The sequence below is a fragment of the Cotesia glomerata genome, linkage group LG9, assembly GCF_020080835.1.
Source record: "Cotesia glomerata isolate CgM1 linkage group LG9, MPM_Cglom_v2.3, whole genome shotgun sequence".
Classification (NCBI taxonomy): Eukaryota; Metazoa; Arthropoda; class Insecta; order Hymenoptera; family Braconidae; genus Cotesia; species Cotesia glomerata.
The window spans coordinates 19920679-19933330 of NC_058166.1; the positions used below are offsets into that span (position 1 = coordinate 19920679).

At 31.2% G+C, this 12652-nt stretch overlaps 1 protein-coding gene across 1 annotated transcript; it reads right to left on the reverse strand.

The window, feature by feature from the left end:
* Positions 1-847: 847 nt before the first annotated feature.
* LOC123272012 (heat shock protein 75 kDa, mitochondrial) lies at positions 848-3513 on the reverse strand. Its single transcript, XM_044738607.1, has 7 exons — positions 3375-3513; positions 3183-3281; positions 3038-3120; positions 2732-2959; positions 2481-2656; positions 1109-2399; positions 848-1047 (listed from the first exon to the last, which is right to left on the reverse strand). Exons 1-7 carry the CDS (start codon positions 3478-3480, stop codon positions 946-948), a joined length of 2085 nt encoding a protein of 694 aa, XP_044594542.1. The 5' UTR covers positions 3481-3513; the 3' UTR covers positions 848-945.
* Positions 3514-12652: the final 9139 nt, after the last annotated feature.

Consider the following 12652-nt stretch of genomic DNA (forward strand, 5'->3'; position numbering starts at 1 on the left):
TATATATATATATATATATATATATATATATATATATATATAAGAGAAGCCGTTATTTTTTTGATCTTGCGCTGGTAAAGTGATCCCTTATTGGAGACAGCTGAACCCTTACTAGTGTTAGCATCGTCTATAAATTGAAATAAATTCTACCTATCGATTTATTAACGAAATTTTACACCCATTTTCTTTTTTTTTTCTTTTTATTTCCTTTTATCCACTATTCTCAATATTCTACAGTTTTATTTCGCAGGTTACTCAATCCCGTTCGTAAAAAACTCTGTAACACAGATAACCAAAGATTATCCTTTAAACGTTGAACGTCAAAAAAAAAAAAAAAAAAAAAAAAAAAAAAAAAAAAAAATTGAATTAGTGACCAAATTGAGAAATTACACAGTGAATAAATTGATCTATATTTAATAGCAAAAAAAAAGAAAAAAACATGAAAAAATAAAATTTTACTAAATTTAGAATAAAAAAAGAGGGTAATGTGTTTTGGTAATTAAAGTAATGGTAATAATTATCAAGTATAGACAATGCAAATAAAAATTAATTATTAAAACATTAAAATTAACATCTACTGCCAGAGTAATTTTAATTAAACATACCTAACTTATAAATCATATGTATGAACACGCAAAATAGTATTATATGTGTTATACGCGATAGTTATATATAAATATATAATATATATTTGTGTTTTCACCGTAGGTAATTTTATCGCCGATTCCACAGTTAATTTACCTTGTGCCGAAGTTGTCATCGCATCTTATGAAATATCATTACAATCAATCTTTTCTGACTCAGGTGTTTTATTATAGTAAGAGAATAAAAAATAAAAAAATTAAACTTTGAGAAAAAAAAAATTTTTTTTATTTAAAAAAAAAAAGATTTACTCAACAATTAAATTACATCTCTTAAAAGTAATGTTTACGGTAATAAAATTATTTAATGTTTTTCTAATGCTAAAGTTAACAGTTGATTGATTGATGTTAGTAATATTCTTGGATCTTCAACTAATCCAGCACCAACCATTGCTCCAGTAAAAAGCTGAAATGAAAAATTATATCGTTAGTTTTTTTTCGACAGACAAAAAAAAATAATAGCGTACCTGTTGCGTAAGAAGTTGGGCTAATTTTGGATCACTGGTACTTAGATGATTTAATTTTTTAATAATAGGATGATTAACGTTTATTTCAAATCTGGGTCTTAGTAAACTATATCTCATGTCTTCGCTTAATTTTTGGCTTTGAGTACGAATAAAATGTCTTGCACTAGCCATATCTTGAACGGTAACAACGCAAGGATGATTTTCTAAACGAGTTGTCGTTTTAACTTCAAAGGCTTTATTTGAAAGGACACTTTTAATGTAACCAAGTAGCTTGTCAATCTCCTCTTTGTTAATACTTTCGCTTTGAGTTTTTTCCGTCTCAGTGTCCTGGTGCATATCTTTTTCCACTGAAGTTAAAAATTTCATATTATACTGACCCAATTGCATCAAAACTAATTCATCGTAAGGCTCATAGCAAAACAAAACTTGTAAGTCACGTTTCTTAAAGGATTCATAGTAAGGTGACTGTTGAGCCAATTCGCGATTAGGCGCTGCAAGATAGTATATGTCCTTTTGATTTTCCTTTAAATCTTGACAATATTCTGGCAAACTGATAACCTCGCCTGGAGGTTTTGATGAACTTTCAAATCGCAAAAGTTTAGCAATAGATTCCTTCTCTGACTGTTGATTCGAAGAAACAATTCCCTCTTTTAAAAACAACCCGTAATCATTGTAAAATTCGTTGTACTCTTTGGGATCTTTTTTTGCTTTATCATAAAGAAATTTAAGAACCTTGCTTGTCAAGACATTGCGTAATTTGGTTATCAGTGCACTGTTTTGTAATAACTCACGACTTAAATTAAGTGGAATATCTTCAGAATCGACAACTCCTTTAATAAATCTCAACCATTTCGGCAATAAATTGTCTGCTTTACTCTTAATAAGTACTTTTCGGCTATAAAGAGCCACACCAACTGAAGTATCACGGCTCATTTCAAAAAGTCCGGGCTTATCATCAGGAAAATATAATAGCGCACGAATACTCAGAGGGACATCTGTAGTATAGTGAAGAATAAATCGCGGAGCGTCAAACGAATTTGATATAAATCGATAAAAATCACTATGCTGCTGAGCAGTTACTTGTTTTGGATCCATCATCCAAAGTGGTTCAATAACATTTATTCGTTTTCCATTTACAAAAATTGGACTACCCACAAAATTACTGTATTTTTTGATAATTGTATTTAAACTCGACTCATCACTAAATTCACGACAATCTGATTTCAAGTGAATTATGATTTTTGTTCCCGGTTGGACACCTTCCGCTCCAGAGATTTCATAAGTTCCCGTTCTAAAGTAAAAAGAAAAAAAACAAATTAATAGTTTTAATTATAATTTATAATAATAACAATAGTAATTACTAATTATTTACCCATCGGATGACCAATAAAGTCCTTCAGCATCTTTATTGTAGGATTTTGTAAATACTTCAACTTTATCAGCAACCATAAATGCACTGTAAAATCCTACACCAAACTGGCCAATTATTTTAGCAGAATCATTAGACTGCTCATTAGATTGTTTATCTTTTAATTCACTGAGAAATGCCTAAAAATAATAAATTATTCGTCGAATAAATAAATTCAAAAATGAAAAAAAAAAAATGAAAAAAAAATAATTTACCTTTGAACCCGAACGCGCAATTGTACCTAAATTGGAAATTAATTCTTCTTTAGTCATTCCAATACCAGTGTCTTGAATTATCAGGGTACGATTTTGCTTATTTGTTGCAATGTGAATTTCTAATTCACGATCTCCACCTTCTTCAGTAGATAAATTTTTACTCAATCTTAAATAGCGCAGCTTTTCTAAAGCATCACTGGCATTTGATATCAATTCGCGTATGAAAACCTTTAATTATTTAAATAAATTTAGATCTTTATATAAAATAAAACAAATTTATAATTTATAAAAAAAAAAGTAGCTTACTTCTTTATCGGAGTATAGAGATTTAGCAACGATTTCAAGCAGCATACGAGTTTCAGATTGAAATTCGTGTTTTGCTCCATCACCTAAAAAACGACAATTAGTTAAATAAAAATAAAAATATTTTATTTAAAAAATATATATTAACCTGTAGATTTTTCAATGTCTTGTACGATATTATGATAATTTTCTTGAGCTGGATTTTCAGCCGTTTGCGATGACAACAATCGCACATTACAACTGGGAGCTAAAACACATAACCTCAGTTTATAGTTTTAATAAATTATTTATTTTAAAAACTTAATAAATATTTAAAATTTATAATTTTTAAAATACAAACCTTGGACGTTAAAGTATAATTGTGGCTTAATGTACTTAAAACTTTGGTAGTTTTGTAATATTCTTGTAAATTGAGCAGCGTGTCTAAGTCGATTGAATACCGCCATGTTTTTATAGTAATGCTTCTATATACTTATACCAAATATACCATATAAATATATTATCCACAGATTCGGTAGAATCTGGCGCCAAGTTCCGTTCAATCAAACGGAGCGCCAGACTACCGACTGTGTTTACTGGTGTTTACTGTAAGCAGAACGGTCTATTTCGGGGTTGGAAAATATTTTATTACCATTACACCAATCAAAGCACGTGGAGAACCCGCAATGCAAACCAATTGATGATCTTCAGTTGTTAAAACAAGAGAAACAATAATATATAAATTTTAATATTTTAATTCAATGATCAACTGTTGGTTAAGAAGAAACAGCGCGCTTATATGCATAATCTCCTATTCGTTCTGTAGCTGGAACTCTAGATATCCTGAGTTTCTTTTGTAGAACAAAAAATAAGTATTTCCTATTCTATCTGTAGTAAAATTTTATTTATTGTATCTATTGGGTCAATCATTAGATGTCTTAAGCTCCCTGATTTTAAAACTCTCACGCTCACTGTCGAATATTAAAAGAATATAATAATATGTAAAAGATGCCTAAAGTAATATCAAGTCGTATAATTATACATTAATACAAATTAAAGATATGATAAAATAAATTATTGATAATCTTATAGATTATTAATAATGTTAAACAAATTATGGGTAAAAGTCTGACTAATATAGAAAGCTTAGAGTGTGTAATGTGTTATATATATATATATATATGTATAGTGTAGAGAGAAGCAATTAAGGGATGACATAAATCCCCTGGTTCAGTACTGGTACACTTGCTGTTGATGCTCGTGATGTTGGTTGAATCCGTGAATATCGTGAATACCGTGAATACAAATCAATGAAGAGGTTACGGTTGATCGGCCATTTAATTTCCATTTTCCTCCCGCCTACAATCAACAATACATCACTATATAGACTATATATGTATATCGAACACTATCAGTCCCATTATTGTGCTGTGGTAAACTGGTAAATCCCCAATCGGCATTAACGCTCGCTCAGCTTACTTAATTAAATATAATATAATCCTTCATCTGAATTAACCTGACACATATTTTTAAATATTTTTCTATAAAATAAAATACATTATATTTGTCTGGTTTATTGTCAGTAAGTAATTAAGACAATACTAAATGATACAGCCCTAATCCCAAATATGGCCCCTTGTTTTCTTGTTTTCTTGTTCTCTTGTTCTCTTGTTCCTATTTATATCATCCCCTTTATAGTCTTGTAAGATTGAGAATCCTTGGATACTTATATATATATATATATATACTGTCCCTTGTTCTATTTCGGTGATTCGGTGTACGTACAACAGATTCGACCTTTATATTTAGCAGAGCGTCTGGGTTGTTATCCTGACCATACTAAAACTTGACAAAACCGACAAACTCCAGGATCCAGGATTGAGAATTGAGGATCGAGGATCGGTGAGTCCCGTCATTGCCAACCAAGTTTATGACCTAGACCAGCGGTCATAAACTCCACAAATGGTAAATCTACCGTAAGATCATCCCACCCGAAAATGATCTATCGTTTGCTGCAATATATTACGATATATATGTGTATACACAGAATAAATAAGAGCAACTAGGACACACTGACCCTATGCCCAATTATAAATATATAATTTATTTTAAATGATAATTTTATAGCTACCACCAATCCAGGAGCAAAGTTTATTAATTTATTTAAATATAACGAAGAAATTAAAAACAGGTTATCGTTTGGTTGTTTGTAACTTTTCAACCACCATATTGTTCTGCAGAACATGTTTATGATAGTTATTATTAAATTTTAAATATTAACTTACTTTAACTTACCAAATGTATTAATGATAATTTTTAAATAACTTTTACATTAAGAAAAACTTTCTAATGAATGAATCATTCGAATAGATAAAAATAATCTGGTGATAATCGTTGTAATTATCTTATAATTACTACTTTTTATGAGTTGCGTAGATAAATTCACCTACAAGTTGAGTGGTCAACCAGTGTCATTTCTACCGTCGTATACGCATACATCGTTTATTTATATTTTAAGATTATTGACCAAAAAAATTATTTATTGAATAAAAATTGTACAATGAATATAACAAAATCACTTGTTTTTTTGCTAACCATGGTCTTACTATTTTTAACTGTTGCAGCCAAAATAACTGGTAAATAAAACTTTTATTTTTGTTTGATTATTATAATTATAATCTACAATTAGAGCTTGATCTTTTCAATTATGTTTATCCGTTTGTTATTTAAATTAAGTGATTTTTTCTAATTATTGGTAAATAATTTATTTTTACAGATAATTATGTGAGCGATCATACAATTGCTCGAAAGTCACTAATAAATAAACAATCAGCTGACATTATAAGTATTTTTGATGGATTCCCAAGCACATGCCGCTGGATTGCTGGTCGTTGTCGTTTCCCAATATAAAATTCTAGAATTACAAAATACATGTACACAATTATTCCAATAAATGTCTTATTAATTAAATTAAATATTAACAATAATTTAAAGTACTAATAATAATAATAATAATAATAATAACTAAAAATATGAGGAGTGAGGAGTAAAAGTGAATGTAAAAAAATATAATAGCAACGCAACGAGAGAAAAAAAAATAACTTGTGTATAAAGATAGTGGGAAAAAATGTTGATGAAAAAAAAAGTAATAATCTCTCTACTCTGTTCTGCTTTGCTCTACTCGGGATCTTTTAAAATCCATCGAAGCAGACCAACCCGCCACGACCGTCTATATATATATATATATATGTCTACCGTATAAAACTGTACGGATTGTGTCCTGTGTGTCGAGAAAATAAAAGAAGAAAACATTCTTCTCTATCGTGAGATGTATCATCTCTTCGAGATACATAACTCGACGCTTCTGCTCACTTCTACTCACTTTTTATTATTATCCTCATTTTAATTTTCTGGTACGACCTTTCTCAGTTTAACAATTGTTTTCAATCATGGATTAATTAATAAAATAAAAATAAAAAACAACTGCTCTGATACAAATAAGTCCATCATTATTTTATTAAGCTTATTATTTTAGATACTCAGGTCATTAAAGTATATAAATTCATTAATAAGTGAAAAATAAATCTGGATGAGGATAAAAACATTATATCATTCAAAGGCAAAAAAAAATATATATATATATATATATATATATATATATATATATATATAAAAAAAACTAGTGACGCGAGCCGTCACGCACTAACGCATCAACACTGGCTACCGGTTGAAGAGATTCGACATTCGACGGGATTTAGAGGGCGTGAGAAAGAACGAGAAAAGAGAAACGTGAAACGTGAATCGAGAATGTCGAGTTGGAATGGCAGAGGTAGTGATAGAGATAGAGGCTGAATCGAGAGTAGTGGGTGCTGTAGAGAATGATAGAATGATAGAATAGGATAGGCAGGCAGGCAGGCAGTCAGACAGTCAGGCAACCAGGGGGTGTTAAAGCACGAGCTGCCAAGGGAACGGGGAAGGGGGAAAACCCCAGAGAGAGAAGAGGTACAGGATTTTACGCAAGGCTGGCCACGAATGGACGCGTCTCCCGCAGTTCTGCCGCTGACAGCCAGGAATTGGAATTGCATCGGCGTCGCTCGATAGCCACCCATCCAGCTCTCACCAATCCAACTATCCAACGATCCAACTATCTTGCTATCCAACTATCCAGCCAGTTTGAGGTTATACTGGTTATACTGGTGGATTTTAGGCCTCCGCATGTTACGTATGTTATAGGCCGTTTGCCCCTTTTGCTCCTCTGCTTCCATTTACATTTCTTCTTTCATCATTTCTCTAAATCTTTAGCCAAATCCAACATTCACCTTATACAAATAATCCAAATTCACTTGAGCATTGATAAAAAAAAAATCACATCTAGGCAAGTATTAATGGATAGTTTTTATTTTAATCAAAATGAATCTCGTCGTGGATCATTCAGATTTTTGGTATCAACATGTAGACGTTACCATTGGATATAAATCGGACGGCAGATTGATGGGAATGCTTTTGTAGAGAAAGAGTTTCACCCACCAAATACCGGATATATATCAATGTATGTATATGTATTTACGAATAAGGAAAAAAAAAAAAAACTAGTCACAGAGAAGAATAGAAAAAGCGTTACCGCATTGTTCGTCTCGATGTTTTTCGACGTTCGAGAGATTGGATTTTTTTAATTTTAAAATACAACAGCATATCCATTCTGGCGCCATCACTGCGGTATGGTGTGTCTGCAGGAAACAACCAAGAGCTTTTTTTACCCTATATCACATTATATACATACATACATACATACAGATATCTATTGTCACACTTTTTTTTTTTTTTTTTTTTCACCAGTTATGAAACTGATTCGAGAGGATAAAACTCAGCGGTCTGTCTCCAAATATAAATCTCTGAATACTAGATTGTGGCCACCGGTTTATTTAAAACTACTAAAAAGTCATTCTTTTTTATTATTTTATTATCCTTACAGTATTTGTTTTTTTTTTTTTTTTTTTTTTTTTTTTTTAATTAGAAAATTTTATCTAGTCTAGTAAATAACAGAAGACCTCATAAATAGACGATAATGTATATTTATTATATTATAATATTATATGACGAGTTTATTGTCCCACAAAGTGAGAAAAGTGACAAACGAGCATCATCTAGTAGCTTTCTCGGTTGTTCTGCATGATATACAACTGAACGAGAACAAGAACGGGGCCAGTTACACGGATCATCTGACAGAGACGATCGATCTACCTTCTGTGTATGTGCATCAACAACGGCAGCGAGAAGCTTCTCAGCACTTGGCAAACTACAGAAGCTCCTTGGCGCATCAAATTTTATATATATATATATATATATATAGATGATTACTCGTTACTCGCTTCGATTCACCATAAGACGTTATCCTCCTTATCAGTATCCTCATTGGTTAACCATTATCTCCCATCGTCGACCTTTATAAACGTGTCGTTTACTCTAATAAGCCCCCGTTTTACATTTTACATTTAACATTTAACCTTCCTTTAATTAATCTATTAATAGATTGTAATTAACCCATATACTTTAATTTTAATAGCTCATACTCTTCGAGATTTAATTATCGAGAGTGTATCATACCACTAAAAATGCAAGGTAACAAGTTATCAAACCAATAACTGTTACAATATCCTGATCTTCAAAATAAAAAATAAAACAAGTAGTACAAGTAGTTGAATAGTCAGACATACATAAAGTGTATTTTACGATAAATACTGAAAGAGTAAATGTAATATTTTATTTTCAGATATAACACCCTTTTTGAAAAATATTTTTCTCACTTTTGGAGGGTCTACTAACTCAGTAACCGAGGGCTATCGTGACGTTGATAAAATATTCAATGGGCATCTTTGGCCCTTTATCAATCGTTCTTTACCCCTTCGACACCTCACATAACTTATACGTTCTCGTTATTTTTATTTTTATTTATATTTGAGAAAAATATAAAAAAAAAAAAAAAAACAACCGATTCAGTTGGACCCTTGGGCTATAAACAATCTGTGTAGGTATATTATTAGATGGCAATATGTCAAGTCCACTCGTAATGTGAATATAAAATATAAAAAATATATATTTGGTTATATTTTTATATTAAAAATAGGGAAAAAAAAGAAAAAAAAAAAAAAGAAATGAGGAATCTCATTTTGAAGCGTATGTACCTGTGAGCTGCCCTCAGGGAAGGAAAGAAAGTGCCAGCACTGCCAGCAGAGTTGAGAAGAGCAAAAGGAGTCTTTACAGAGTCTACAGGATAAAGAAAGAGTTGGAGGTGGATTCTAAAAAGGAAGAAGAAGGAAGAAGGGAGGTCGAAGGGCGGAGATTAAGGGCCAGGAGATGAGTTTGTTAAAAAGGCAGAAGCGGGACAGCACGCATCAGAAACATCAAAGAGACAAGACGAAATGAAATCCAACCTCTCTTTCCTTTATTTCAGTCTGCGCCATCTTTTTAACTTTATTTTTATCTCTTTATCTTTTTTTTTTTTTTTTTTTTTAATCTTTTTATCTTTTTATCTAGTACGATTCTACTTCTGTGTCAATGTGTTTTATACTTGGTTTTTAGTTGTAATTTTATGTTAATTTTTAATATTTACAAGTTTCTGATTTTTTTTTTTTTTTTAGCTTTATTAACATCCACTATAGGTTATCTTTAACATACAAAATTTGATTATTATTTATTGATAATGTTTGAGTTTAAATATGGATTATAATTAAAAATTTTATCAAGTTGTTATTATTATAGTTAGTTATAATATGAGTGGTTGTTTAACAATTTCTTGGAGAGAATAATATAATTCAACTGTATATCCAGAGAATTGTTGAGAGACTTTACTTGGTTGGAACGTAGCGGATAGGATGAGACTAGTGCTTTTGTGAATTCTCGGACTGCGTGGGCGACTTGTGTCTGAAGAAAATCCTTGTGGGAAGCATAACAGGCTTTAAATCTTCTTAGGCACTCCTCGCTGTACTTTCGATCTCCATCTACAGCAGTCTACCGTTATACTTTTATTCAGAGAGGTGTCGGTTAAATATATTTCACAGAATAATTGTATATAGTTATAAAAAAAAAATAAAAAATATTAAAATACGTGGATTCGCAAAACATATTTTGAAAAAATTTAGTATTACTGTTATTTTTATTATTACTTATTTTATCTTGTGATTCTTAGAGAACTTTTTCAGGTTTCAGGGTCTTTTCCTCCTCATGATTTCTCGGTAACTGCTGAGGAAAATTTTATCTCCAGTACAACCAGGAAAGATGTGGGACTATAAATATATTCAAGAGAAAAGAAACTACCTCTAGGTATCCATAGTAACCGAACGATACCAGATAGTATACCGCAGACAATACAAAGATAGAAAATGATAAAAAAAACGATAAATACGAACGAACTGTTGAGGTTACTGAGACCATTCAGGTATATTGCTCTCAAGAAGACGCTTACTTTCACCGTTCCCTCTCTTCTATCCCCATTACCCATCACCAAGTGGATCTTGACGATATCGTTATCTTCGTTCGATAAATATTCACGCATCACTTGATTTTTTCTTTTACTTAATTTTTTTATAAATTATTTATTGAACTTGTAATAATAATAATAATAATAATAATAATAAATTATAATGATAAAATATAAAATAAGGTGAAAAATTATTGATAAAAACTCCATAGAACCGAATAACTGAAGACATAGAAAGCACACTCACGTCACACGTGCTATCGATATATGTTTCAGACGTAACCGTATTACAACAATTTAACTTGCGTTTGATGAATTGTTCGCACGTGTCACTACTAAAATGTATATGTATCCATATCCATGTTACAATAGTTACATTTAACGTTAATTACACGGTGATTACGCTGTTACAGTTATGATATCATTTGGATTAATATTATTATAAATTATAAAAATATATGGATGTAAAGGATAAACAAAATCTAACTATTTAATAATAATAATAATCTGAATAAATAAAATGAAAATAAAATAACATTTAGGACAGTTGCATATTTGTGGGATTGTCGGCTCGTAAATAATGTACTGCATGATGAGTGTATATATACGTATATAAAGACATAAACTGAAAAAACAAAAAGGCAATAGCCAAAATAACGAACAAATGTACCTATCACTTCTGGTACATAAAGCCGTGTACACGCTCACGGGTCGACGGATGCCCAGATAGATGTGCGATGTATACCATGTATATATCATGTATATACGATGTATACAACCGGGAGTTGGGAATAAAAATGCTGAAACAAAAACTAAATAAATAAATAAATAAAATAAAAATGTATACATAAATATAGCTAAAGTTTGGACGCGTGGTGACTATACAGGGTGTCCCAGAAGTAACGGACGCCATTGTACCATCTGATGAAAAAAATAATTCTGAGACGAAAAGTCCTTAGCCATTTTTTAATTAGACGCATAGATAATTAATTATTAATTAAAGTAACGTCGCTTTATGTGTTAGAGAGAGCGTCAGTTTCCAGTAAAGTATGTGGCAAACAAAGACACAACTAAGTGTATGACTAACTAGCTACTATAGATAACGTAGTCACACACATTTACTTACATATTCACACGTGCAAGCGTCTTCGTTTGGAACGCACTTGACTGGACACTGGTGCTCTCTCTCTCTCTCTCTCTCTCTCTCTCTCTCTCTTTCTCTAATGCATAAAAGGACATTATTTTAATTGATAATTAATTATCTATGCGTCTGATTAAAAAATGGCTAAGGACTTTTCGTCTCAGAATTATTTTTTTTATCAAATGCTACAATAGCGTCCGTTACTTCTGGGACACTCTGTATGTGTGCTTTTAGAAAACCCATTTTACCTCCTTTTATTATCATCATTAGATTATTGCATTTTCTTTTTTATTAAATAAATATATAACAAAATAACAGTGACGTATTTAGTATTATTGTTAAAAAATTCAAAGTAAAATAAAGAAAAGAAAAAAAGAGAGAGTAGAGGGACTGGACTGTATAATATAATTCAGTAAGTTTATGACTGGCCCGAGGGAGCGATGGTGGTTTGCATATACCAAGGGTAGGAGAGAAGAGGGGTAAATTTGTACCATACTTCTCTATATATGTATATAAAAGAAGAATAAGAGTAAAGGGAGTTTGCCGGTCGGCCGTATTTCTTGTCTGGTGAGCTTTATACGGTAGTGCGCGGTGCGTTATGACCGGCGAATGGATTATCATTCCTCCTATCCATGTTTCTCTTGCTTTTCATTCGTTTCTGCTCATCTCTCTGTATATATATTTACTCTCACTATATAATAGAGAGTAAAAAGAAGAATAATAATAATAATAATAAGAAGAAGAAGAAAAAGATATAGTGCCTAGCCGTAGCCGTTTCATGGAACGTCGTTTTCTGCCACACGGCAAAGGCATGCAAAGTAGGACGATTCCCGAAGGAAAAAAGCTAAACCATTTTATTTTTATCCGCAACAACTCAGCTTCTTCTTCTTCTTCTTCTTCTTCTCCTTCTATCCATCCCCGCTTAATATGTAATACGTATACAAACTACTAACTATACAAAGAACTCTGCACTGCAGATAAATAAACCTTAATATCTCATATCTTGTCGTATATACTTGTA